The sequence below is a fragment of the Cervus canadensis genome, chromosome 1 (genome assembly GCF_019320065.1).
Source record: "Cervus canadensis isolate Bull #8, Minnesota chromosome 1, ASM1932006v1, whole genome shotgun sequence".
Classification (NCBI taxonomy): Eukaryota; Metazoa; Chordata; class Mammalia; order Artiodactyla; family Cervidae; genus Cervus; species Cervus canadensis.
The window spans coordinates 104,340,560-104,367,715 of NC_057386.1; the positions used below are offsets into that span (position 1 = coordinate 104,340,560).

The window sequence follows — 27,156 nt, forward strand, 5'->3', positions numbered from 1 at the left end:
TCCCTCCAAGCTCAGGGCATTTGTTGCAATTCTTTCTGCCTGGAAACTGGCCTGGAACTTGGCCTGGAGATCACAGGCCAAGGCTTGTTACTCCAGGAAACACATCCTTATCTCCCTGAGTACACCAAAGTCCTCTAACATAGCTCTCATCTCACCAGCTGCTTCTGTTTCTCACCTCTTCTTACAGTGGCTAACTTACATTTGTTGACTGGATCATTTATTTCATATCCATCTTCCTCACTAGAATGTTTGCTCTGGAAGAGCAAGAATCTTCATCCATCTGCTCTTTGGGGGCTAAGAGGGAACCCTGGATTATGACATTTGCCAGTTTCCGTGGTGTGACTATTCCCCCCCAGCCACAGAACCCTCCTGCACTGTTGGTGGGAATGTAAATTGGTATAGCTACTGTGAAGAACAGTATGGAGGTTCCTTAGAAGCAGAATGGAGTCACTGTGTGATCTCTCAGCCCCACTCCTGGGCACGTATCCAGTGTGTGTGTGCTCAGCTGTGTCCAACTCTTTGTCACCCCTTGGACGGTAGCCTGCCAAGCTCCTCTGTCCATGGAATTTTCCAGGCCAGAATACTGGAGTGGGTCATCATTTGCTTCTGCGATAGATCTGGAGAAAACCATAATTTGGAAAGATACATGCACCCCTATGTTCATTGCAGCACTATGCCTAATAGCCAGTACATGAAAGTAACCTAAATGTCCATTGACAGAGGAATGGATAGGGAAGGTGTGGTACATATATACCATGGAATATTGCTCAACCATAAAAAGGAACACAGTAGTGCCATTTGCAGCAAGATGGATTGACCTAGAGACTGTCATGCAGAATGAAATAAGTCAAGCAGATAAAGATGAATAAACATATGACACCATTCTACATATGGACATGTGGGATCTAAATAAAGGGTACAAATGAACTTATTTACAAAACAGAAATAGAGTTACAGATGTGGAAAACAAGCCTATGGTTACCAGAAGGTAAGCGGAGGAGGATTAAATTGGGAGATTGGGATGGACATATACACACTACTGTATGTAAAATCGATAGCTAATAAGCACCTCCTGGACAGCACAGGGGACTCTACTCAGTACTCTGTAATGGCCTGTATGGGAGAAGAATCTGAAATGTATATGCATACATAACTGATGCACTTTGCTATACAGTGGAAAGTAACACAAAATTATAAATCAGCTATACCCCAATAAAAAATTTTAGAAAAGAAAATATTTCCACTCCAGTCAAAGTCAAGCTACTAAAATGATGTCAGTGTATGTGGAGGTGAAAGGAGATGTATCAGCTCAGCCTGGGCGACCTCACTGGCTCTCCATCTTTTTAAGCTAACTTTTGTATCTGCATCTCTATCACCCAGCAGTGTCCAGTAAATAAGAATTCCTGACATATCACTTGAGTGAATGAATGGATAGAGTAAATATTGACAGGGAGAGCAAGAAAGCTTAGATAAAAGGAGGAAATGCAGCATAATTTGGTTCAAGCTGCAAGTTTTTCCATTTTGCTTCTCCAGAAGTGCTCTGGTTACCCGACCTCAGAGTATTATAAGGTAGAAACAGAAGATGTGAGAAGACAAATTTATGGGGACAAAAACTTCATTATAAGGTGCATGCAAGCTCAATCGCTCAGTCTGTCTGACTTTGTGACCCCATGGACTGTAGCCCACCAGGCTCCTCTGTCCATGGAATTCTCCAAGCAAGAATAGTGGAGTGGGTTGCCATTTCCTTCTTCAGGGGATCTTCCCAACTCAGGGATCAAACCCACATCTCCTGCATTGGCAGATGGATTGTTTACCACTGAGACACCAGGGAAGCCCTAATTATAAAGTACATACATTAAAGGGATTGTGTATATTTTACCTCCTAATGAGAGGTTTTCATTTTGAAATATTAATGAAAAAGTTAGAAAAAAGATGTCAGTAGTGGAAAACTTTCATCCTGTGATAATATCTGAGAAAAACCAATTTGTTTGAGTTATAGCCTTATTTTAATCTTGCACATGAGATGTGAAGGGAAGGAAAAAGAAGTCCATGGCACTTGCATTTTGCAGACATCTGGTTGCCCATGTCTGGATTTGATGCAAAGTTCCAAAATGCCACTGCAGAAAAATACTGGCTTGGTCAGAAGGATGCCTGCAAGTGGAGCTGGAAAGGGTTAGTGCCTGGACTAATGGCTCCTCCACCCCTTCACTCATTCCTCATGTCTCTTTCATTGACAGAATCATTCACATAGCATTTGTCATTTGCCTGTGGTGTCTTCTTTACTTGAAAAATTCCTTCAGTTTCCCAACAAGCAGATCCTGAGACGAGACTGTGTGTGATTTATAAAGGAAATGTCCCCAATAAACCAATAAGAGGTCAGGGAGAGGAGAAGAAGGAGAGAAGAACCCAAGCACTCATGCTGTTTTCGAAGTCACGTGCAGGGTGGTTTTAGCCTAACCCCATAGGGAGCCCGTGGAGCATGCTCAGTGCCTGCAGCTGATTCAGCTGGAGGTGAGGGCTCACCTTCTGCACCATCAGACTCTGCCCAAGGGCAACCTCCAAGGGTAGCGATCTCTACAGCACGTGCAGCCAGCCCTTTGTACTTGTGGGCAAGATGGCTCCAGAAACTCAAGAAAAGCCATCCAGGGCAAGTCAAGGTAGATATCATTACAAATGAAAGCACTTACATGTGGAGAAAACGGAACCCTCCCACACTGTGAGTGGGGATGTAAACTGGTGCAGCCATAGCAGAAAAGAGGATAGAAGGCTCTCAAAAAATGGAAATAGAACTACCATCTGACGCAGCAATCCCACTCCTGGGTATATATCTGAAAGAAACAAAAACAGTAATTTGAAAAGATACATGCACTCCGGTGTTCATGGGAACATTATTTACAATAGCCAAGACATGAAACAACCTAAGTGGCCTTCCACTGATGAATGAATAAAGAAGATGTGGTACATACATACAGTGGAATGGTACAGTACACGTGTGCGTGCTCAGTTGTGTTCGACTCTTTGAGACCCCATGGACTATAGCCCATCAGGCTCCTCTGTCCATGGGATTCTCCAAGCAAGAATACTAGAGTGGGTTGCCGTGCCCTCCTCCAGGGGATCTTCCCGATCCAGTGGTTGAACCCGTGTCTGTTGCATCTCCTACTCTGGCGGGCAGATTCTTTACCACTGTGCCACCTGGAAAATCCTAATGGAATAGTACTCAGTCACAAAAATGAATGATATTTTTCCATTTGCAGCAACATGGATAGACCTAGAGGGTATTATGCTTAGTGAAATAAGTCAAAGAAAGACAAATACTGTATGTTGTTGTTGTTTAGTCACTAAGCCATGTCTGGCTCTTTTGCAACCCCATGGACTATAGCCTGCCAAGCTCCTCTGTCCATGGGATTCCCCAGGCAAGAATACTGGAGTGGGTCACCATTTCCTTCTCCTAAATAATACATAATATCACCTATATGTGAAATCTAAAAAGATTTACAGCAAACTAGTGAATATAATTTTAAAAAGAAGCAGTCACAGATATAGAGAACAAACTAGTGGTTACCAGTGGGGAGAGGGAAGGGGGAGGGGCAACACAGAGGGAGGGGGTGGGTAGTATAAACTATTGGGTGTAAGATGGTCTCAGGGATTCACCATATAACACAAAGAATATAGTTGCTAATTTTGTAATAACTATAAATGGAAAGTAACCTTTAAAAATTGTGTAAAGAATAAAAAAAAGTAAAATTTCAAAAGAAAAAGCACTTAGAATCCAGGAGTAAGGCATGTGGAAATGATGAAGGAATATGAGGAGACTTGGTTGGAACTCTGAACTGTCCATCACCATTTACTCCCTGGTCTTAAGTGGCTCTCATTCACATGACCTCTAGAAAGTGTCCTGAAGTTTTTAGAACACATCTCAAACTATTTCCTAAGGGCACAGTCATTCAGATACTAGATGCGACCTCTCTCCAGCTTTACTTTTGTTTCCAGCAGTTTTACCCATTTATCTTTTAGACTGCCATCTGGGAAAAAGAAACCTAAGTTGCAAATGAAATGTAACTCTCTGCTTCCCCCCATCCACCCCACCATATCACCCAGGACACTCACACTTATGGTGGAAACCAGTTGTCCATGTGGTTGGTTACAGAATGCACTCTGATTGTTGGCACACTTTTTTTTTTTAACCATAATATGTTGATTTTCTAAACTGGAAGAAAAAATACAGGTAACTTCAACGTGCATTGACTTGCATCTCAAATACTTAGCTCTTAATTGTTCTAATGCTGGGAGGTCTGTGTCTGCATGGTTTCTCATCTCTCCAAGTGATGATGGTAGGCCTCCGTATCTAATTTGTTTCCACATCTCTGTTCTGATTTATGGACACATTGTGGAACTTAAAATAATTGGCTGAAGACCCTAAAGGCAAGCACATCTTGAAGCATCTTGTTACAAAAAATGTTCCAGTTTTGGTTATACAGAATTCACTGGAAGCATCCAGTTTGGGGTCTTGAGGTAGCCCTGTGTAATGCCTTGACTTGTGTTTCTTGGGGTTTAAGAAGTTGCTTTACTGATCTTCATTGCTAATAGGCATACCTGTCCTGGCAGTGGAAAAACAGGTAGGGGTTTATAACCCAGGGATGCAGACTGGGCATCCTATACCCAGATCTCCTGGATCCTTTTCTCAGTAGCTGGGTGACCTTGGACAGATGGTTTACCCTCCTTGACCCCAAATTCTTCATACACCAACTGGGAGTAAATAACAGCTATTTATTGGAATACCGTGAGGATAGCAAGAGGTAAGACATAAATGCCCTTCAAACAGCTCCCATTCAAAATAGTGAGTGGTTATTATTCCATCACTTTGGGAGAAGAAGCATGTCCACCCAGAAGATTTTCTTTTTGCTTGAAAGTGATGCCCTTCCTTGACCTTGGGATGCACTGGGGGTGGTTCCATTTGATCCTGGAGGATGTGGTCATTGACTGTCTGAGCTGACCCAGAGGCTTGTTTTCTGAAAGGGTGTTTTCTTTTCCTTAAATCTGGGGAAGCCTCAGGCTATGATGGAGCTTCTCTGGTGGCTCAGAGGTAAAGAAATCACCCTTCCATGCAGGAGACATGGGTTCAATCCCTGGGTAAGGAAGATACCCTGGAGAAGGAAATGGCAACCCACTCTAGTATTTTTGCCTGGGAAATCCCAGGGACAAGGGTGCCTGGTGGACTACAGTCCATGGGGTTGCAAAGAATCAGACACAACTTAGCAACTGAACAACAGCAGGCTATATCAACAACCGTGTGTCTTCATTTAAAGGTGAAAAACACTTCGATTTTTATTAAAGTATAGTTGATTTACAATATGTTGGTATCAGGTGTATAGCATAGCGATTCAATGTTTTTGCAAATTAGATTCCATTATAAGTTACAAGATAGTGGATATCAGTCCCTGTGCTACACAGTGGGTCCTTATTGCTTATCTAAAAGACTTAGATTTGGGGACTTCCCTGGTGGTCCAGTGCTGAAGAATCCACCTGCCAATGCAGGGGACGTGGATTCAATCCCTGGTCTATGAAGATTCCACATGCCGAGGGGCAACTAAACCCATGCCCCGGAACTACTGGGCCCACGCACTAGAACCCAAGCTCTGCAACCAGAGAAGGCTCTGCAACCAGAGAAGCCTCTGCAATGAGAAGCCTGTGCATTGCAACAAAGAGTAGCCCCCGCTCGCCACAACTAGAGAAAGCCCCAAGTGTGACAACGGAGACCAAACACAGCCAAAAATAAATAAATAAAACTTTTTAAAAATTAAGAAATTAAAGGCTGAGATTTTGAATCCAATGCACCAAGTGGCCCATGTAGGGGAAAGCTATGGGCAAATAAGCAGAGTTCCTGGTGGCTCAGAGGTTAAAGCGTCTGCCTGCAATGCGGGAGACCTGGGTTCGATCCCTAGGTTGGGAAGATCCCCTGGAGAAGGAAATGGCAACCCACTCCAGTATTCTTGCCTGGAGAATCCCATGGACGGAGGAGCCTGGTGGGCTACAGTCCACGGGGTCGCAAAGAGTCGGACACGACTGAGCGACTTCACTCACTCACTCACTCAAATCAAGGATATGTTATCCAACTTCTCTGTGAGAGAGAACTACTAACAGATGCCTCCAAGCCAACTGAGGTGGAACCAGTCAGTAGGGATCTGAGGAGTCCCTGAGAGGGTGCATTACCCTACCCTGCTTCCATTTCTGTCTTGTGTGCAAAGGACAGCTGCAAGCAAGACAGGGCAGGAAGGTGGCTCTTGGCTTCCTATGCTGGTGGGAGCCACACCAGTGGAAGAATCTAAGCCTGCAGGCAGCTCCATGCCCACAGTGCTCTGAGGTCCGTATGTGATCCAGAACTGAGCCTCTCCATGGGTGACTGCACTGTTTTCCATGCAAACTCCGCTCTAACTCAACAGCGATACTGCCTTCCAGATGGAGTTCACACATAGAGCATTGCCCATCCCTGCTGCTAATTATTTAATTAGGTCTCTGTGGGGAGGGAGCTTCCCTGGTGGCAGTAAAGAATCTGTCTACAATGCAGGAGTCCTGGGTTTGATCCCTGGGTCAGGAAGATCCCCTGGAGAAGGGAACGGCTATCTACTCTGGTATTCTTGCCTGGAGAATTGCATGGACGGAGGAACCTGGCAAGCTCCAGTTCGTGGTTTCGCAGAAAGTCAGACATGCCTGAGCAGCTAACACTGAGGGAAGGAGAAGAAGGAGGCAGAACGGGTGGGGCTGGGTCTAGGGCCACTGAAAGTGGCCTCTGAACGCTTTACGCTGGTCCAGACCCCCAGGCGCCCTTGGCTGGAACTCTCTTCTTTTCCTTCCTCATTCTCACACTGATGGACATCAGAAACCCTGAATGTTTCTTCTTCTTGGTTCATCTGTGTCTTCACAGATTTCACTGACCATATTTCCCAAATCCACTCAGTTAGGACATTCCATTTCAAATACCTTTGTATACAAAATATTTCAAAGAGTGTGGGTATCCATATAATTAAATTTTAAAACTTCTAACATAGTTTCTCATGATGTGGTGGCATAAGAACATGACCTGGATAAAAGGAGAGAGAGAAAGATGGAAGCAAGGATGGAAGGAAGGAAGGGAGGGGAGAGAGAGAGAAGGAGGAGGAAGGGGAAGGAAAGGGGTGGAGGAGGAGAAGAAAGAAAGAAGGAGAAAAGGAGAAAGAAAGGGAAATGACAAAGAAAAAAAAAGAGAAGAGAAAAGAAAAAACAAAACCTGTGCCTCACCCTACTCAGAAACAATCAGAACTTGGAGTGTTGCCTGGTCATTAGTTTGTTTGTGAAGTTCTCCCCAGCTATTTCTAATCCCTGGGTAAAGTGGAGAAACACTGCATATAATATATGCACACATATTTCATAAGCTTCTACTTAACAGGACTTTGTCTGTCTCCTGTAACACAGTAGATAACAGGTATTGTCCTCTGCACTAGGCACTCTGGGAACAGGCTAAGGATGACTACTCTTTTCAGAGTATTTCAGGCTAAAACCCAAACACTCCAACTGCAAAGGTACAGTCCTTAGCTTTCCAGTTAAACATGAAGAAGTGATAAATATTGCCGAATGTGGAAAAGTTCTGGAAACTCTCAAGTGCTAAATATTTACAAAAAGTTATTAAAATTCAAATTTCCAGTGGTTTGCCAAGACAAGATTTGCTAACAAGATGGGTTCCTCCAAAGCTAGATCACCATATGCAGAATTTACAGAGGCAACTGTCAGGAACCTGGTGCACACCCTAGTGCCTCAGAAATACTGAGAAGCTTCTGCCTGCTAAGGAATCATTCAAGAAAAACACACAATTTCAGAATACATGACCTTCCTAGAGTTTGCTCTGGCTGCCAGGTTAAGAGTGTCCAACCTAGGTTGTTTTCATCAGCAAATCAAATAGAGGAAAGTTAGCTCTAAAGAAACTGTTTGCTTTACCCTTTGGCCAGGCAAGGGATCTAAGGGCAAAGAGAAAATCAGACTTGATAGGAGAACCATGCAAGATTACTGAAGGAGTAAAATTAGAAGAAGTAAATAGAGCACTTTAAACATTATTGTTATTCTGACCAGGGTGGAATGGTACCTCACTGTAGTTTTGAGCTGCATTTCTCTAATCATTAATGATATTGAACATCTTTGCATGTGCCTCTTGGCCATCCGTATGTCTTCTTTGGAGAATGGGTAAAGATGTGGTACGTATGTACAATGGAATATTACTCGGTCGTGAAAAAGAATGAAATTGGGTCATTTTGTTCTAGATAGACCTAGAGGCTGTCATACAGAATGCAGTAAGTCCAAAAGAGAAAAATATTTAGTGCATATATGTGGAATCTAGAAAAATGGCACAGATGAACCTATTCGCAGAGCAGGAATAGAGATGCAGACCTATAGAATGGATGGATGAACATGGGGTTGGGGGAAAGGGGGTGGGATGAATTGGGAGATGGAGACTAACATATATGCACTACCATGTATAAAATAGATGACTAATTATACACTACCATATAGTACAGGGAGCTCAGCTTGGTGTTCTGGGGTGACTTAGATGGGTGAGATGTGGGGGCTGGTGGGAGGGAAATCCAAAAAGGAGGGACTGTATGTATACTTGTAGCTGATTCGGTTCATTGTAACTAACACAGCATTGTAAAACAACTATATCCCAAGAAGTAAAAAAATATATATTGCTGATGTTATTTTAGATGGGTCTTGCAGAAGGGGAAGAATTTGCCTAAATGGAGAGATTTATAAAGGTATTTCTGATAAAGTGAACTCTGTGAGTAAATTGTGGGGATGTGGCAGTAAGAAAAGTCCCATATTCCAGTGGAATCTGGAACTGTTCAGTTTTCTTGAGGTTAGGACACCTGGAAGGGGGAAAAAAAAAGAGAACAGTGTAAAGTATGGAGTAGGGTCACGATACTGCATACAAGGAATTACTACTCTGAAGGAATTCCCACGTGCCTCCATTGTGGAGTTGAGTTTCTGAATTCAACTTTTACGAATTCTGCTCTGTGAATTTCCCTTTCCCTGTGACTAAACATAGAAGGCAAGGCTCAGAACAGCCAAAAGTAGGATTATCCCATTTCATGAATGGGAGAGGAATACTGGAATCCTTGCAAATTCCAAATATAAAAACCAAGATGCATTGTAGTATCACTTTCCCAACTTTCCTGTGCTTGTGGAAACTGTCGTTCAGAATTCCAAAAAGGCAATGGCATGTGTTTTAGGAAAAGAAATCTACGCAGAGTATCAATCCACAGTGGCTGACACAATTTGTTTCTAATTCTTATCACAACCACTGTTTCTTAAAGAGTTCAATGTCTTTCTTTCAGAAGCCAGGAGAGAGTGATTCTTGTAGGATTTAAAAACCAGGTGCTATTCTCTTTTGTAAATAAGTTCATTGGTAACATTTTTTTTAAGATTCCACATATAACTGATACTTATTTGTCTTTCTCTGACTTACTTCACTTAGTATGATCATCTCTAGGTCTATCCATATTGCTGCCATGGCATTGTTTTGTTCTTTTTTATGTAATAAAAAAGTAATAGTCCACTATATATATGCACCACATATCCATTCATCTGTCAGTGATGAATGGGCATTTATGTTGTTTCTCTGTCTTGTCTCTTGTGCAAAGTTCTGCTATGAACACTGGAGTGCTTGTATCTTTTTGAATTATGGATTTGTAACTGATTCACTTTGCTATACACCTGAAACTAACACAACATTGTCCATCAACAATACTCCAATAAAACCTAGAAAATTTAAATGAAAAATAAATTAACTAATTAAATAAAATAAAAGCCAGTGCCATTTTGTTCTCACCATTGCCCACGGTTCACTGTAGCTACTCTTGTTCCATGTGAGAGGCCGCTGCTCATGCAGGGAGTTTACCTCTGTGACTGGTGCTCTCTCTTTGGGAAGATCTTCTGATCTTCCTTCTCTTTCTTGACTTTCTCCTCCTCGTGTTCCAAATTCCCCACCATTTATCTCTGAGCTTCTTATTGATACATTTGCATGGGTCTGATGGTGATAAATGTTTCAATAGCTTTTTCATATCTTAAAGGCCAATTCTTGTCCTCTTAAATGTCAAGGTCAGTGATCATTTTTGCAATTACGTGAAATTCCAATCTCTAAAGACAGATCTGATAGGTGGAAGTGGCTTTGGTCACGTAGGGTTAAAACGCATCTCTCCTTGCTGCCTCCTTGGTGAACCCTCACCTGTATCTCTTCACATCTTCCCTCGGGGAGTGGCTGGCACCACATCTGCATCTTTTCCACCTGTCACTTAGAAAAGCAGACATTTTATAAAAGCTGACTATAAAAAAGAAGAAGTAGCCAGTGTATTAAACTAACCAAAATAGCTGCAAAAATCATCCTGGTATTCTGACTTGGATTCATTTTCAGATACGTGTTTACAGAAAACCCAAGACATCTGAAAACTAATCATTGTCATAATCACTCCTGTTTCCAGGTAACATCTGGCTACTTCTCCTTGCTCATCCGTGTGGGTCCCATAGCCCCAGTCTTCTGTTCATGGCTCATCTCTGATTCTCTGCCCTTCTTTCTCATTCCCACCAGAAATAAAAAGCCATATCACCCTCAGACACCTTTAAAATTCTGTGCGTCCAACTTGAAGAGACTGTGGCTTTGGAAAATCCAATATAGGCAGCAAAGAGATTTCTGGGAGTGGGAGAAAGTATCCTGTCCTCCTAGATGGAGCTCAGGGAAGAAATATTTAGGAAATTCAATTAGCATTTCATGTAGTCATCCACAAACACCAGTCCTGGGGATTCTGAGCAGCTCACAGGAAACAAGCTTTGGGAAGTTTGAGCAATGGTGTCTAAGGCCAAGCCAAGGCTGTGAATCTTCTAAAGGCTGCTCTTTTGGATATTGAATATCTTTTTTTTCCTTTCTTTTCATTGGTATATAGTTGATTTACAATGTTGTATTAGTTTCAGGTGTACAACAAAGTGATTAAGTTATACATATATATGTATCTATTCTTTTCAGATTATTTTCCATTATAGATTATTACGTGATATTGAATATAGTTCCCTGTGCTATACAGTAAATCCACGTGGCTTATCTGTCATATATATAGTAGTGTGTACCTGTTAATCTCAAACTCCTAATTTATCTCTCCTCCCTCCCCCACCCCTTCCTCTTTGGTAACTATAAGTTCGTTTTTATGTCTGTGAGTCTATTTCTGTTTTGTAAACAAGTTTATTTATATCTTTTTTTAGTTTTCACATATAAATGATATCGTATGATATTTGTCTTTGACATATTTCACTTAGTATAATAATCTCTAGGTCTATCCACGTTGCTGCAAATAGCATTTATTTCATTTTTTTATGACTGAGTAATTTTCTATTATATATAAATATATGTATAATATATATGTATATATCATATAGATTATATATATGCATATATTGCATCTTCTTTGTCCATTCATCTGTGCATGGTCATCAAAGATTGCTTTTCCAACAGACTCTTTGAAAGATAGTGTAAGTGTACATGGAGATTGTCTATTGCCTGCCAGGCACGCCCACCCAGTCCTCAATGCTCTTCTCTCCTCTCTCCTTCTGTTCAGTGCAAATGGTGCCTCCTATGAAGTCATGCAGATCGACGTAGAAATCGAAGAGCCCGGTGACCCGCCGGCCACACAGCTTGTCACATGGCAGGTTGAATATCCAGGAGACATCACATCTGACTTGGGTGTCTCCAAGATCTACGTGAGTCAGAAAGACTTGATCGGAGTCATCCCACTGGCCATGGTAAGAGAGTCCCTGCCCTGGGCTGTTAATACAGACCTCAGGGAAAGGCAAAGCATCACGCCATGACCTAAACACCAGGGAAAATGTCAGTGAGCCCAGAACCAGGGTCAGGGAAAACTGACAAAGTTACTGCAAGTTGCTGATTCTAAATACATACTTATATATATCTTTAAAATATTATTTAGAAAATAATCAAAATCCAGGCATTAGATTTGGGTCTTCCACTATAAGAAAAGTATTGATGATTTTATCCAGGCATTTGTATGATACACTGGAGACTATTCAAGGATCTTAAACACGTATACCTGCAGAGACCAAACGGATCTAGCATCTGAGTGAAAGGTGACAAGCGACTTGACAAATACCTAGTGAAAAGGCCTAGCCAACAGGAAAGCCATGCAGGAAAGCCAAGGAAACATCTGAATTCTTAAGACCTACTGACTTTTCAACAGAAAACATCCAAATAGTTTTAGTGTGAACCATCAACTCCTTCTTGTGAGAACTGATTTTATTTTAAATCAAGCTTGTCTAGGAAAGGGTTAGCTATAATCCATTCACAGGCAATCTATTTGTAACTTGTAGAAGGTTTAGGTCTCTAAGTCAGTCCATGTGTTTCCTAGGATTTGTGGAACAGAGATAGGTTTTCATCCTTAGACGGACCCACCCCCTGGTTACTATGCAATGGACCACATTGCCTGTGTTCCCAACTAACCACCCAGGTTGACCTCAACAAACACATCAATGCCTTGTCTAGCCTCACATTTTCCTGGGGTCTTTCTACAAAGAAATAATATGTTTTCCTAATGTGAGTTTTCGCAGTGCAAATACTTGGGATTGAGAGTCTGCTGAGAGTACTTTGAGCTTCCTCATGTTACAAAAGTACTTTTTCTGTTGGAAGTGAAGGATTGGTTGACCTATCCACTGACAGCCGCATGTCTCCCCCTCACCATCTATTAGGAATTGTTGACAAGCGTTATTATGGGGCCATGAAAGGATGTCAGGAATCAATCTTTCAATACAAGGTAACATGGACAGTTGCCTAGTGACACTAAGTTGGTTATTATGCTGTTCATTAGGTGATGTAAAGGTGTTGGGGCCCTACAGTTGATAAGGGCTCTTATTAACTATTTCTTTTATTATATTTTAAAGGCTCCAAATCTCCCCGGTACATTATTTCATATGTGACAGCAGCACTCCTTCGTTTAGGCTGTTAGTGGTTCTATTACTGGCAATGGCAAGACCATTTGTCTTGAATAAGTAATTATTTGAATTTGTTCCCCTTTTCAGCACCTTTAGTCTGATGAGCTTTTAGCCATACACTGCACAGCTTCTGTTGCTTGGCTCAGCATCAGACAGTCTGCTTGGTTTCCCGAGTTCAGCATTTCTTCTGCCTAGACTGTCAGCCTATTTCAAACCCCACTGTTCTTCATAACCTACATGAATCCCTGCTCACATGAATCCACTTTCTGTCCTCTACTGGTCTCTGAAACTGTTCTCACCTTGCATCACCCTTTCTGGCTACGATACATGTAATTGTAGAAGTGTGTGTAATGGCAGAGCTAGAGGAATCTGTTTTTATCAGTTAGGAATTGCATTTGGCCGCAAACAAGCCCTAACCTTAACTCCAAACCTAGCCCTCCCCACTCACTCCACTTTACCCAGGCCAATAGTTGCTTTAAGACAAGTGTGTTTTTCTTTCATGTAAAAGAACTCCTAAGGTTTTTAGTGCAGGGCAGGTAAATTGCCCCATGCTATCTGAGACTCAGTCCTCATCTTTATTTCTGCTTCAGCACTCGAGGGCATACATTCTATCCTCATGGATACCTTATGGTCCAAAATGACTGCTGGGATGCCAGCCAGCATATCCATATTCTGCCAACCAGAAAAAGTAAGAGATACAGAATTGGATCAGTTTCTTTTCCCTTTCAAGACGTCTTCATAGGAAGCCAATGTAATATTTCTGTGTGTATCCAATGAGCAAGAACTTGGTTATATGGGCATAGTTAGTTGGAAGGAGGACTGATAAGTCTACTTTTTAGCAAGGCACATTGCTCATGTTCTGTTACAAGGAAACAACAAGAGATTAGATATTTCAAGGCAATGAGCAGTATTCGAAACAATCCGTCTCCATTTCCAGATGAGGAAACTGAGGCTTGGAGCGATTCCTAATCCTAGCACCTGTTTTCCATTCTGTGTTCATCTTTATGAGCCTCCTGGGAAGCAAAATAAAATATACATTTATCTTGGTCTCCCTTTACCGGCTATTGTTGTTGTTTAGTCACTCAGTCCTGTCCGACTCTTTGTGAACCCATGGACTGTAGCCCACCAGGCTCCTCTGTCCATAGGATTTCCCAGGCAAGAATACTGGAGTGGGTTGCCATTATTAGCTATGCAACCATGCTAATTTCACTCTGGCTCAGTTTCCTCATCTACAAAGGGTGAAAGAGATAATACTCATAAGATTGATGTAAGAAACAGTGATAATTCAAGAGGGCCTGGAAGAATGCCCAGTGAAGTCAAGCATACAAGAAATGTTTGCTCCTATTACAATCACTTAGTTACTAAATGCAAAAGGTAAATAATTCCCTAGCAATTACATTGTAAAGTCTTTCAGGAAAGGGAAAGTTCACAGACCCCATGTTTCCCAAGATAAGAAGAGTGCTAGGCAGTGTATAGATGCTCAGTGATTCTTTTTTTTTTAAACAATTTTAAACAGTTACACTCCATTTACAGTCATTACAAAGTATCGGCTATATTCCCCATGTTGTAACAATAAGTCTTTGAGCCTACCTTACAGCCAATACTTCCTACCTCCCTCTCTCTTACCCCTGTATCACCTGTTCACCACCTCTCCCAGCTGGTAACCTAGATTGTTCTCTAGACCCGTGAGTCTGCTTCTTTTTTGTTGTATCCACTAGTCTGTTGTATTGTTTTAGATTCCACATATAAGTGATATCATACAATATATGTCTTTCTCTGTCTGACTAATTTCACTTGGCATAATGCCTTCCAAGTTCTTCCATGTTGCTGCAAATGGCAAAATTTTATTCCTTTTTATGGCTGAGGCATAGTCTCTTGTTTATATACACGACATCTTCTTTATCTACTCATCTGTGGTTGGACACATAGGCAGTTTCCATGTCTTGGCTATTGTGAATGATGCTGCTCCTAATATTGGGGGATACTCTCTAATTCTTGAATGGAAATGAATAAATTGCATTAAAAATGCATTAAAACATATGTGATCTGAGGAGTTTTTTACTAGTTCTTTCTGAGCATCTTCCTCTGGAACTTAAAGTCTTCAGGGTCCTGATTCCCTAGTCTTTTGTATTTGGAGCATTTTGAGTCCCTTTTCCAGAGAAAGTTGCATCATTTCATCTTTGACTTGATTGGAAAAAACTTTCCCTGTTTAGGAGAGTTGTCACTAAATAGACCTTTTGCTGTTTATTTTCATTTTTACTTTATTTTTGTTCATTATATGTTTGTTGAGAAGTATTTGAAATCTGATATCATTGTGTCTATCTACTCATTTGTGCCATATATTCTTTTTTATTGACGTTTGTTTGATTGACGATGTTGTGCCAAACTCTGCTTCACAGCAAAGTGACTCAGTTATATACATACAGACATTCTTTTTATATTCTTTTCCATTATAGTTTGTGACAGGATATTGAATATAGTTCCCTGTGCTGTACATTAGAACCTTATTGTTTACCCATTCTAAATGCAATACTTGCATCTACCAATCCCACAGTCCCAGTCCATCCCCCTTCCTCCCCTAAATCCCCCTTGGCAGCCACAAGTCTCTAGGTCTATGAGTCTGTTTCTGTTTTATAGATAGGTTCATTTGTGCCAGATCCAGCAATCTCACTCCTGGAAATATAACCAGAAAAAACTATAATTCAAAAAGATACACGCCCCGCTATGTTCACAGCAACACTATTCACAACAGCCAAGACATGGAAGCAACCTAAATGTCCATCCACAGCTGAGTGCATAAAGAAGTGATACATACATACAATGGAATGCTACTGGGCCATAAAACAGAATGAAATGATGCCATTTGCAGCGACATGGATGCACACAGTGATTATCATACTGAGTCAAGTAAGCCAGAAAGGGAAAGACAAATACCATATAATATCACTTATATGTGTTACCTTTTTTTGAGATGTTAGAGACAGAAGGAAGGCCAGCTCACCTGGACCATAATGAGTCCCTGGAGAGAGAATACTTTGAGTTGAGCCCAAGGTCACATGGAGGCTTGTAAGCTAGAGTACAGAGGTGGATATTTAAACGTGACAGGGAGTCACTGAAAGGCTTTCAGGACAGCAGCCGCTGTGCTGATGAATGTTTTTAGAAAGCAGTCTGGTTGTATGTAGAGAATGGATTTGGGAGAGCAAGGGGGTATCAGAGAGGACGACTTTGGCTGCTGTAAAATAACCGTGACTTAAGAAACATGGTGTCTGCTTGTGCCCACCTCTCCCATCTGAATGTGAGCAGCATTACCAGGTGGCTCCCAGGGGTAGGACATAGCATCCTTCTATCCTCTTGCCAAGTGACTCCAAAGACACTGACCTTATCCACATGGCCCCAAATTAATAACAGACATGTCCATGTGGCAGCCAACAGGACTAGGACAAGGGTGCAAGGGGAGGATGTGCCTCTCTCCGTGAAGGACATGACCCTTCTCTGAATCCACCACCTCTGCTCCCATCCCATCAGCCTGTGAACTCAGCTGAGTGACCATGTCCAGGGCCAGGGAGGCTGGGAGAGTGAGTTTTATCGCAGGAGCACCTGTGTCCAGCTGTAGATGTCTTTGGTGAAAGATGTATATGGGGAATGTGTATGTGTAGATGTATATGGGGAAATGCTGAGGTTATTCTGGTTCACTCCAGTGGACTGTGGTGATCTTTGTGGAGAGATGCAGAGGTAGACCTTCGTAGGATACATCTTAGCAGGTAAATGAGAGGACTTTTCAATACATTGGTTATAGGTGTGAAGGAAGGATGTGGGGAAAAAGATGAGTCTGAGTTTAGACCCAACCCCAAAGTTCCCTATATATGATTGTTGTTCAGTCGCTAAGTCATGTCTGACTCTGCAATCCCATGGACTGTGGCATGCCAGACTCCTCTATCTCCAGGAGTTTGCTCCAGTTCATGTCCATTGAGTCAGTGATGCTGTCTAACCATCTCATCCCCTGATGTCCCCTTCTCCTTCTGTCTTCAATCTTTCCCAGCATCAGGGTCTTTTCCAGTGAGTCGGGTCTTTGCATCAGGTGGCCAAAGTATTGGATCTTCAGCTTCATCATCAGTCCTCCCAATAAATATTCAGGGTTGATTTCCTTTAGGATTGACTGGTTTGATCTCCCTGCTGTCCAAGGGACTCTCAAGAGTCTTCTCCAACACCACAGTATGAAAGCATCAATTCTTCAGCACTCAGCCTTCATGTCCAGCTCTCACATCCGTACATGACTACTGGAAAAACCATAGCTTTGACTATATGGACCTTTGTTGGCCAAGTGAAATCTCTGCTTTTTTAATACACTATCTAGGTTTGTCATCGCTTTACTTCCAAGGAGCAAGTGTCTTTTCATTTCATGGTTGCGATTACCATCTGCAGTGATTATATGATAGCACCACAAAAACTTAAATGTTTTTTAAAAGGATTTTCTATTATAAAATTTCCTGTGGTCTACAATTTCACCCTCAATTCTTTGCCACGTCTCTGATAAGCTTTTAGAAATACATTTGAATCAAAGGATAGGAATCAAAGAATTTGCAGTAGTATAATATTTTTTTATATTTTTTTATAAGACCCACCAAACCGCCCTCCTCCAGGGGACCCACAGACTGCATCTCTTGTCTCCAGCATTAGCAGACAGGTTCTGTACCACTAGCGCCACCTAGAAAGCCCCAGTCCCTTTTAACTGTCCAGTTTATTAGTGTTAAATATTTTCACTGCTGTGCAACAGATCTTCAGAATATTTTCATCTGGCAACCCTGAAACTCTATACTCACTGAACACCAGCCCCGCCCCCCCCTCCTCCCAGCCCTTAAAAACGCCTTCTACTTTCTGTTTTCATGCCTTTCGATCAACACGCTATAAATATTCCTCCCAGTTTACCATTTGTCTTCTGGTGTCACTTACTGTATATATTATAGCATGCAGAAGTTTGTGAGTATTTGTTTAATTTTTATGCAGTCAAATCTACTGATCTTTTCCATAGTGGAAATCTTTTCCTCTCTCCCTAATTATAACCAAGAGGAAAAATCATGCCTGTTTTTTGTGTTCTTGTAAAACCTCCAAATATTAAAATGTCCCCCCCACAGCATGTTTGAATAGGTAGGACTATAATCTTCAGAAAATAATGCTAAAATAAATGCAGTTGTGACTCCCTGTATACCTGGGGTGAGCACACGGCCCCTCTGTTCTTTCTGAGATGTGTAACTTCATCTCCAGGAAAGCTTTGAGATGACACGCAGTTAAAACCTCCCATTCAAAGTTCATTTTCCAAAAGATGCTTATTTTTTCCTGATGTCTATGGCCTTAAAATCTGTCTTTTGCCTAAATCCATTTGTGTATCTCTCTGTTATTACAGTATTTTTTTTTTTTCTGTTCAGAAAATGATCCCTTACTATCTCGTGAGTAAATCTTTTTTTTTTTTTTTTTTTTTTTTTTTTGTCCTTTGGGAGAAAATTCTGAAGAAAAGATCATTAGATGAGCATTGCCGTTAATCTAATTAGTGTTTGTCTATAACTGCATGTCATTGTCGGGTTCTGGGGAGCATGTTTGCATTTCCTAGAAGAGTCAGAAAATATTTTTCCAGGGTGGGGAGTGGGCACCCAGTTTATCAAGGCTCTTTATCATTCTCTCCTATCTGCCTCCTATGTTTTGGCTAAAACAAGTGTTTTGAGCTTCTGTGGGGATTCAAAGATGATAAGACTGATATTCATCAATTTGAATGCCATATCAGTTAGTTGAATATCCTTTCAAACCTATTAATGTGCATTCTTTATTTTAATATAAAACAAACAATGTTTTCATTCATGCTGGGCAGTAGCTATTTGGGTACCATAAATGTGATGGCTATTCTTAATGTAGGATAGATGTGGGTGACTCAGCTCTCCTCTGGATTGTAAGGGCACACCCTCCTCTTAATGCTGAGCTTCTGATGTTTCTGATTTTGCTGTGTCTCAGCCTTGACCACTGAATTTTTTTTTTTAATATTTATTTATATTTGATTACACCGGGTCTTAGTTGTGGCACACGAGATCTTTGATCTCCACTGAAGCATGTGAAATCTTTAGTTGCGGCTTGCAAACTCTTAGTTTCAGCATGTGAGATCTAGTTACCTGACCAGGGATTGAACCTGTGCCCCCTGGGAGCACAGAGTATTAGCGTGGAGCATTAGCCACTTGACCACCAGGAAAGTCCCTGAATTTTAGTTATTAGAATTGAGCTGGAACTTTAGATATAAATTAATCATGAGATACAGTCTGGACAGGCAGTTATCCTTGAAAATAATCAAAAGGAGGACTGTTACCCTAAAGTGACTTGGTGATGGTGACGTTCCATGGCATTTACTTAAGATGACATAAGAGTACAGATGTGTCTGCCAGACCCAGCCCTGAAGATGCTTGGGGAAGGCCAACATAGTTTTTAAGCAAAAACAGAGTCAGATGTGCCATGTGCTCTTTATGAAGTGCGATTTGATATATTCCAAACCTTTCTTCAAACATGACACTCATGGGAGAACAGATATCACTCAGAATTCTCTGCATAAGCCCATTTCCCCCACTGCCTCCTCCAGGGAGTCCTTCTGGATCTTCACAGCCGCACGTGATTCTTATTGGGCCTTCTGCTGTGACTGCTGCACCATTTCCTTGCTCACAGTGAGGGTAACAATCAAGTTGGGGAATTCACATACTCTTCAGTTCTTTTTGCTGGTTGAGATCACACCACTGGGAGCAACAGCTGTACCCAAGATGCTTGGAAAGACATAAACTCAGGATGTCCTTTTATGTACCTTCAAAGTCCTCCCTTATGTCATCTTATTGTTTGAACTCCACCTAAATCCTTCTTATCTCCAGGTCCCTCTTCCAAAGTAGAAGGAGCGAGACTCCAGGGTGCCACTCCTGACTTACCATTTACGTCCAAACCAAATGCCTTCTTCTCTTGAGTCTGCCTTAGTTAAGGGCCTCATAAGCCAGACCAGAGCAGGTAGCAGCCATTTAAAAAATTTTATTATTTATATATTGGTTGTGCCGGGTTTCAGTTGCAGCAAGCAGGATCTTAAGTTGTGACACACACACTCTTATTTAGAGCTTGTGGGATCTAGTTCCTTGACCAGGGATCGAATCCAGGCCCCCCTGCATTGGGAGCACAGTGTCTTAGCCAATGGACCAGCAGGGAAGTCCCAGGGAACTATGCAGTTTAGATGTAGCCAGATCCTTCTCTTATTTGACTGAGGCCTGAGTTCTTTCTTCTACAATTTGGGGGGTTTCAAGAAAGTAGTCATCAAATAACCTCTTCCCTCCTGGTCTCATTTGCATCTTCTTAAATCTTACCGATCAAGGCATGTCCTCCTAAATCCAGGATTCAGCAGAAATTCCATTTCTGTAAACCTTACAGACAAAACTCACCCCCACACTCCATTACCATATAATTTGCTATTGTAAAGCTCCTGATGAAATAAATGCATTTTAAGTAAGCTTTCCTGAATCGAATACATTTGTCTCCTTAAAGCAAATGAACTGCCCTTTCTTCTCCCGTACCTTCCCCTGATTTTAGGATCTTCAGGAGTTAATCTTCTTGCACACCACCTTTCCTGGATGATCTCCTGCAAATACCATGGTTGTTATCAAACCATGTCCCCTTCACATTTGTATTCCTGGCTGAAGGCATGGTACCACTCATTGTAGAAGCCTGAAAATCAGTTTTACCACTCACTAGAGCCGTGCGGGTCTTGTAGGGTCACACCAGCTGCTTCATCCCCCATCAACTGTGAACTTAGCACAGGTCATGTGCCCTGACAGTCACCTTCTGAGATCTGGACTTGAGATAAGGCTCCCAAATTATGGAAGAAAAACTCTCTCTCCTGGCTCCAGTAATGAAGTTTCTTTTCATTTTTGTCATCAAAGCAGATTTCTTGGTTCTTTTTCTTATTTGACTTTTCATGATATCCTTTTCCTATGTCAGCCTGCTAATTAATATGCCAGATACCCTCTGTTGTTTTCTCAGACTTTTTGAAAATTCAGTCACATTGGACGGCATAGCACTGCTTTCATTTCTATACGTTCTCAACCAAGTGCAAATTAAGATGCTGCAACAGGCCTTGAGAAAAATCTCTGCTCCAAGACTCACTCTTTTCTTTGTGTGTCTGTTGAGTCACTATGACTCCCCCAAACACCATCAGTCATAATGACACTGGATCCTTACTGTTTATTATGCACCAGGTATGGCTGTAGGTCCCTCCTTGCAGGGATTAACTCATTCAATTCTAAGAGACCCACTGATGTTGGTACTACTCTTTTTTTTATTTTATTTACTTTTATTTTATTATTTATTTTTGGCTCTGCTGGGTCTTCATTGCTGCCCTCTAGTTGTGGTGTGCCGGCTTCTCATTGCACTGGCTTCTCTTGTTGCAGATCATAGGCTCTAAGCACACAGGCTCAATAATTGTGGTGCATGGGCTTAGTCTAAGACCCACAGGTTTGGGATCTTCCCAGACCAAGGATTGAACCCTGTCCACGCCTGCAATAGCAGGCAGATTCTTAACCACTGGATCACCAGGGATGTCCCTGGACTACTCTTATGCCCATTTCACAGATGGATAAAAGCACGCAGTGTTTGAAGAATGGCGCCAAGCGATTCAGTTGAGACACTGAGGTGGAATTAGATTCTAGATAGATGGGCTGCAGAGTCAGTGCTCATCACCTGTGCGCTGCACCTCCCTGAAAACAGAGTTAAGGCTGTTGATCAGTTCAGTATGTGGCAAGATCTTTGAAAAATGCAAATGCAAGAATGTGCACTCGTAAAAATATGAAATTGAGAAGTCTTAACTGAAATAGGAAAAGTCATCTGAAAATGAATTATTTATTACGCACAAAGCCACTGCCTTTTCTTTTCCGCCCACTGTGCTCCCTTTGATGCTCGCTAATGAGCTGTCCTCTCCAGAGGTGATTTATAATGAGACAGTGGCGGCTGCACCTTGGTGCTTTTAAAGGTACATGGTGCAAAACAAATCGGGAGACTTACTGCTATTGTTGTTTAGTCGTGTGGTTATTACAGCCCCAGAGACTGTACAACTGGTTGTTCTCAGTGAACAAATGCTCATGAAGTAACTCATTTTGCAGGCACCCCGGAAAGGCAGTCCATTGAAGAAGCACTTACTGAGCTCCCTCCATGTGCCAGGTACTGGCCTTTGTGAGAAGGGGATAACAGAGCATGCATCCCACTCATGGGAGGTGGCTGGTAAAAAATGTAACATATGATCCAGCAGTCCTGGGCATCCATCCAGACAAAACTGTAACTTGAAAAGATACACGCACCCCAATGTTCATAGCAGCACTATTCACAACAGCCAACACACAGGAGCAACCTAAATGTCCATAAAGAGATGAATGGATAAAGGAAGTGTGCTGCATATTGTATTAATATAATGGACTACTACTCAGCCATAAAAAAGAATGAAATGATGCTCTTGCAACAACATGGATCGACCTAGACATCATATTAAGGGAAATAAGTCAGGCAGAAAAGGACAAATATTGTATGATATCACTTAATGTGTAGAATCTTAAAAAAATGATCCAGATGAACATATTTATAAAACTGAAATAGACTCACAGACATAGAATACACACTTATGGCCACCAAAGGGGAAGGGTGGGGGGATAAGCTAGGAGTTTGGAATTAACATACACACAGTGCTATGTATCAAACAGATAAACAACAAGGACCTACTGTATAGCACAGGGAACTATATTCAATATCTTGTAATTACATATAATAGAAAAGAATATATAATACTGGAGTGGGTTGCCATTTACTTCTCCAGGAGATCGTCCCAACCCAGGGATTGAACCCGGGTCTCCCGCATTGCAGGCAGATACTTTACCATCTGAGCCACCAGGGAATCTCCATATAAATACATACATATTTATGTATTTTTTATATATAAATATATGAATTACTGAATTACTTTGCTATATACCTGAAACTAAGACAACTTTGTAAACCAAGCATGCATGCCAAGTTGCTTCAGTCATGTCCGACTCTTTGAGATCCTTTGGACTGCAGCATGCCAGGCTTCTCTGTCCATGAGATTCTCCAGGCAAGAATACTGGAATGGGTTGCCATGCCCTCCTCCAAGGGATCTTCCCAACACAGGGGTCAAACCCACGCATCTCATGTCTCTTGCACTGGCAGGAGGGTTCTTTACCACTCATACCACCTGGAAAGCCCAAACCAAGCATAGTTCAACTTAAAAAATACGTGAAAAATAATTGGCCAAGGTAAATTCAGAACTGATCTATGTTTATGATAAAATATTACAGAAGGTTGGGAAGGAGAAGGACTGGCTGGTCAAACTCTTTGAGATAGGGTCATCTCTGCAGGGGTGATCTTTGAGCTGCCATAAAGGACCCAAATGGAGAGATCTGAGAAGAGCTGGCTTTCCAGACAGAAGGAGAAGTGGATGCCAAAGCCCAAAGCAAGGCCAGCTTGATGAGCCTTAGAATAGAGAGCATCCAGTGAAGCTGGAGAACAGTGAGATGGGGAGATGAGATCAGGCAAGCAGACCCTGGAATAGGTACCTTATCAGCCATGATGTGTGCAGTCAGATTTCTGATTTCTCTGTGTTTAAATCTCATCTGATTCATGATCTGTTTTTAAAATATCACTCTGAAAACCAAGGGGAGAACAAATTTGGAAGGGAGGCAACAATGAAAATGGAAATATCACACTGGAGGCTAGTTTAATGGTCCAAGTGGAAAAGGATGAGGAACTGGGCTAGGGTGATGGCGATATTGAAGACAAGTGGAAGGTCTTGGGTTGTCCTTTCTCCGTATAGCCATCAGAAACTGCTTATAGATAAGGAGTGTTTTTGGATGGGGAGATGAAATAGCCTAGATTAGCCACTGTTTTCTTATAGTCCAACAGGGCTCTCTTGTTGCTCAGTTACTCGGTCGTGTCCAACTCTTTGGAACTCATGTACTGTAGCCCGCCAGTTTCCTCTGTCCATGAGATTTTCCAGGCAAGGTTACTGGAGGGGGTTGCTATTTCCTCCTCCAGGGGATCTTCCCAACCAAGGGATCAAACCTACTTCTCTTGCATCTCTTGCATTGGCAGGCAGATTCTTTACCACTGTGCCACCTGGGAAACTCTGAGATGTTCTAAAATATGAGCCATCTAATATGGTGGCCATTTACACATGGGATTATTGAACTCTGGAAAGGTGGCTTGTATCAGGGAGGAATTGAATATTTCATGGAATTGAATTAATTTAAATTTAAATACTCATATGAGCTAGTGTCTATCAGATTAGACTATGCTAAACCTTTGGTTTGGGAAACTGAGAGGGCCATCATGCTGTTTTTTGAGATGGTGGTCTGTACATTCTCCACATGGTCTGTGGACCCACACTCCACTCTTCTGCACCCTGAGCTATGCTATTGAAGTGTTTCTTGTATGGATCACCTCCAGTGGGCTGTCTTGCCCACTGGTTGGGTCCAGTAAATGGACGAAGATCATTGGGTGAAAAGAAAGGTTGGCTTTTGTTTTCCCTTACTTCCTTCCCCAATAAGCCACCATTTCTCAATGACTGTGTTGTTCTATCAATAGCACCAGCTCCTGTCGATCAAAAGTGTGCTTAAGGAACTGCATCAATACCAGCTGTGGAGTTTGTGTTGCAAATACAGGCATCAGTGTCCATTTGCACTAATAGTTGTCTTATTCACACTCCTTCAACAATTAGGTGAAATTAACCTGAATGCACCATTATGTCTTTTTGTATAGCTCCTGCCTCCAAATGCATGCATTGAAGTACATATTATTTTATTATAAACGATTTGCTTTTATTTCTGCTTTTATAATTCAGTTACAATGTTATATTGTTTTTTTTTTAAGCATGTGTGTTGGAAGATTATATTCATTATGGTTCTTATTTTGGATAATAAAGTCAGCACTGCTTCATTTGTTATGTAAAAGGAGCAATAGCTCCAAAAGGGCCAAAAGCAGTGGCGTTGACAAATGTTTTCTATGAGGGCACAGATAGTAAATATTTTCAGGTTTGCAGGCCATACAGTCTTTGTTGCAACAATTCAGCCGTATTCTTGTAACTCAGAAGCAGCCATGACACGTAAGCACATGGGCGTGGCTGAGTTCCAGTGGAGCTATTTCTGGGGACTGAAATTTGAATTTTATGTAATGTACATGTGTCACCAAAAAAAAGTATGCTTCTCTTGATTTTTTTCCAAATGTAAAAACTGTCTTTTTCTCCCAAATATAAAAACTATTCTTAGCTGCAGGCTGTACAAAAAGTATAGCTTGCTGGCCATAATTTGCCCATTGCTGATATAACGTAGACATAATCTCTTCTTATCTTTGTCTCAGTTTCTTCTTCTGCAAGTTGAGAACATCCCCTCCCTTGGAGTCCAGTTATGCTGTAAGGTTTGACCTTTTTGCCACCTGCAATGCAGGAGACCAGGGTTTGACCCCTGGGTTGGGAAGATCCCCTGGAGAAAAAAATGGCAACTCCAATATTCCTGCCTGAAAAATCCCATGGACAGAGAAGGCTGGCGGGCTACCGTCGATGGGGTCGCAAGAGTCAGACAGGACTTAGTGACTAAACCACTTTGCATGAAAACTTCCCTAAAAATAAAAACAAATTTAAATAGTAACATTAGCATGAGAAAAGTGTATTTTCTGCAGTAAACACGGATACATTTTCCACCATATGCCACTCCATAAAGAGTTTCCAAAAGATTCAGGGTAACCAGAGCAGGTAGTCTGAGCCATGATCACACTCTCAACATCTCAATTTTGACTACTTGGCCTTGTACTTGTTAATTCCCCTCTTGAGTGAAACAAACCTTCCTGACACTTAGAATCAAATGAATGCCTTCCATCTTTGCAGAGTCCTGGGAGACCCCCCAACACACACACACACTCATGATGTTTATTCTTCTTAAATCTGCCTCAGTATTCCTCACATTGTTTGGTTAACTTCATCATCTTCCCCTTTGGTGATTTCTACTGGATCATAAAATTTGTTGGCTGTACTGCTTCCATTAACCTTCCAATTAACCTCATTATCCAAGATTTGAAGGTGGTACAGGAAAAAGAGAGATAGTAACTGATCTAAGGACATGCTTGCCACTAAATCTCAGCGTCAACATTTCCTTGTCTCTTGAATTATTTGCTAAGGGCTTGCTCACTCCAGGACCTCCAGAATCTTGGCAGCAATTACCAGAAGGTGAAACACCTCTCAGAAAACAGGATTGCATAGATGATCCACGGGCTTTTCAGACATTTAGGCCAATAGCCAAGCCACTGTTGTCTATCTGTGGAACTTGATATTTTTCTCACAAAAGAGATGACCTAAACCCAACTCAAACTTTTGGAAGATATCAGGATCCATGTATTTTTGAGATACTAGCTACCTGCTTATATGTGGGTTCAGTTCAGTTCAGTTCAGTCGCTCAGTCATGTCTGACTCTTTGTGACCCCATGAATTGCAGCACACCAGGCCTCCCTGTCCATCACCAACTCCCGGAGTTCACTCAAACTCATGTCCATCGAGTCAGTGATGCCATCCAGCCATCTCATCCTCTGTCGTCCCCTTCTCCTCCTGCCCCCAATCCCTCCCAGCATCAGGGTCTTTTCCAATGAGTCAGCTATTCACATGAGGTGGCCAAAGTATTGGAGTTTCAGCTTCAACATCAGTCCTTCCAATGAACACCCAGGACTGATCTCCTTTAGGATGGACTGGTTGGATCTCCTTGCAGTCCAAGGGACTCTCAAGAGTCTTCGCCAACACCACAGTTCAAAAGCATCAATTTTTCAGCACTCAGCCTTCTTCACAGTCCAACTCTCACATCCACACATGACCACTGGAAAAACCATAGCCTTGACTAGACAGACATTTGTTGGCAAAGTAATGTCTCTGCTTTTTAATATGCTATCTAGGTTGGTCATAACTTTCCTTCCAAGGAGTAAGCGTCTTTTAATTTCATGGCTGCAGTCACCATGTGCAGTGATTTTGGAGCCCAAGAAAATTAAGTCTGACACTGTTTCCACTGTTTCCCCATCTATTTGCCATGAAGTGATGGGACCAGATGC

The 27,156-nt window shown here is 41.8% G+C and overlaps 1 protein-coding gene across 1 annotated transcript in view; it reads left to right on the plus strand.

Moving 5' to 3' along the window:
• The window catches only part of TMEM132D (transmembrane protein 132D), an 836,318-nt gene that overhangs the window by 562,042 nt on the left and 247,120 nt on the right, over window positions 1–27,156 (plus strand). Inside the window, exon 4 of the mRNA XM_043488971.1 lies at window positions 11,628–11,811. Coding sequence (XP_043344906.1) covers window positions 11,628–11,811 — 184 coding nt within the window. The remainder of the gene's footprint in view (window positions 1–11,627; window positions 11,812–27,156) is intronic.